The sequence below is a fragment of the Cydia fagiglandana genome, chromosome 20, assembly GCF_963556715.1.
Source record: "Cydia fagiglandana chromosome 20, ilCydFagi1.1, whole genome shotgun sequence".
NCBI lineage: Eukaryota > Metazoa > Arthropoda > Insecta > Lepidoptera > Tortricidae > Cydia > Cydia fagiglandana.
Genome location: NC_085951.1, coordinates 3,867,174 through 3,869,438, shown reverse-complemented (window position 1 = coordinate 3,869,438; position 2,265 = coordinate 3,867,174). Strand labels below are relative to the sequence as shown.

Genomic DNA, 2,265 nt, shown 5'->3' with positions numbered 1-2,265 from the left:
CCCGGGCTTCTCTGACTTATTCGGAGCCGAGGCCGTGGCAGTGCTGGGCATCTAGGTTTGGATGCACAGAAGAGATGGCAGCGGATGAGCCCTAAAAGGGCCAACGGTGGCGCTCACATCTTCGAAGAAGATAAAACCTTGGCGTCAGGTGGCAACCGGCCGTAAAACTATAGCCAAAAATTCACCTCTCCTCGTACAAAATATGGCAAAGTTGAATAAAGGAAAAACGTTAAATGCTAGGGCGTTCCCCTCAAGCGACGAACCAAGGTTGGATGCAACAAATGTAAAACTCAAAGGAAATCATACTAGGGCGTCCCCCCAAAGCGACGGACTTGACAAAAACTCGTGTTCAAAGTTACCTACTAATAGACTAAGGCTAGGCACATGGAACCTTGGCTCCATGACGGGACGAAGCCTCGAGCTCAGTGAAATACTTAAGAAAAGAGAAATTAACATATGTTGTATACAAGAAACAAAGTGGAAGGGTTCCAAATCTCGCGACATAGGACACGGATACCAACTAGTTTACCACGGAACAGAAACAAAAAGGAATGGGGTAGCTGTAGCCCTGGACCAGGATCTTAAGCAGAGAATCATCAATATTGAAAGAAAAAGTGATCGTCTCATCGCTATCAAACTTGCACTGGACAGCCAGCCTGTATTAAATGTCATATCAGCCTATGCCCCGCAAACAGGCTGCCCTGCGCCAGAAAAACAGGCATTCTGGGAAGACTTTGACGAACTAATGCAGAACATTCCACAAGGAGAGAAAATACACATAGGAGGAGATCTAAATGGGCACGTGGGAGCGAAAAGCGACATTTTCAGGGGCGTGCACGGCGGATACGGCTACGGAACTGTAAACCAGCAGGGTACTGAAATACTTAACTTTGCCTCGAAACATAACTTAAAAATTATCAATACACAATTCCAAAAGAAACCAGAACACTTAATAACATACAAATGCGCAAATCACGCCACACAAATCGATTATGTACTATCTACAACAGACATGTCTAAACGTTACAATGACTGTAAAGTAATTCCCGGAGAAGCCATCACTGCTCAACATAGACTTTTAGTAGCTGTACTTAATTTGCCTTATCCCATTAAAACCCATCCGGACAAAACTAAAAGAATCAAATGGAAAGAAATACATAGTCCTAAAGGTACAGTTCTTATTAAAGCAATAGAGGATTATCTTAAAACGGACCTTTGTGAAAATAAAAATGCTAACACAATGTGGGCTAACTTCGAGGACTTCTGCCAAATGAAAGCACAACAAACCCTTGGAGTATCAAGAGGGGGATTAGCCACAAACAAAGATACAACTTGGTGGAACAACGGCGTTAAGGATATTATAAAAGCTAAAAGAGACGCCTTTAAAGTTTGGCAAAAGTACGGACTCGAGGAAGATCACATGGAATATAGAAAAATTAAATCGATAGCTAAAGCCGCTGCCGCCCAGTCCAGAGCCGCCTCCAGACAAAGCTTCTATGACAGACTCGAAAACGCAGAAAACGAGAACGACATCTACAAGATAGCTAGACAGGGGCATAGATCAACCTTGGATATCCAATGTAACAAATACATAAAGAACAAGCTAGGACATCTACTGACATCCAATGATGCTATAAATAACCGATGGAAGGAGTACTTTGAAGAATTGCTTAATGAAGAGTTTCCGAGTGAGAGCCTGCCACACTTACCACCAGTATGTGGGCCAATCAATCACATACAGCCCGATGAAATCAAAAAGGCCATCAGTAACATGAAATGCCATAAAGCCATGGGACCAGACAATATCCCGGCTGACCTATGGAAAAAAACTTGGCACCACATCCATCCCATGGCTTATGGAACTTTTCAATAAAATATGTGCGGAGGGCACAATCCCTGACTCCTGGCGCTCTAGCTTTCTTACACCAATATACAAGAACAAAGGCGACGTCTCACAGTGTAACAACTACAGAGCGATAAAACTCACATCACATACGCTCAAAATGTGGGAGCGGATAATAGGTTCACGTATTGCAGCGATATCCAAGATAACGGAAAACCAGTTAGGATTTACAGCGGGCAAGTCTACTACGGAAGCCATCCAAACTATTCGGATACTTATGGAGAAACATCGCTGTAATAAAGAAAACTTGTACCTCCTTTTTATCGATCTCGAGAAAGCGTTTGACCGGGTCCCCAGAAAGCTAGTCTGGCAGTCCCTACGCGCTCAAGGTATCCCCGAGGCATATGTCACTCTGGTTCAGG

At 43.7% G+C, this 2,265-nt stretch overlaps 1 protein-coding gene across 1 annotated transcript; it reads left to right on the top strand.

Moving 5' to 3' along the window:
• Nucleotides 1-400: 400 nt before the first annotated feature.
• Nucleotides 401-1,873, top strand: LOC134674852 (uncharacterized). The gene has a single exon (XM_063533008.1). It carries the CDS (start codon nt 401-403, stop codon nt 1,871-1,873), a length of 1,473 nt encoding a protein of 490 aa, XP_063389078.1.
• The last annotated feature ends 392 nt before the right edge of the window (nt 1,874-2,265 follow it).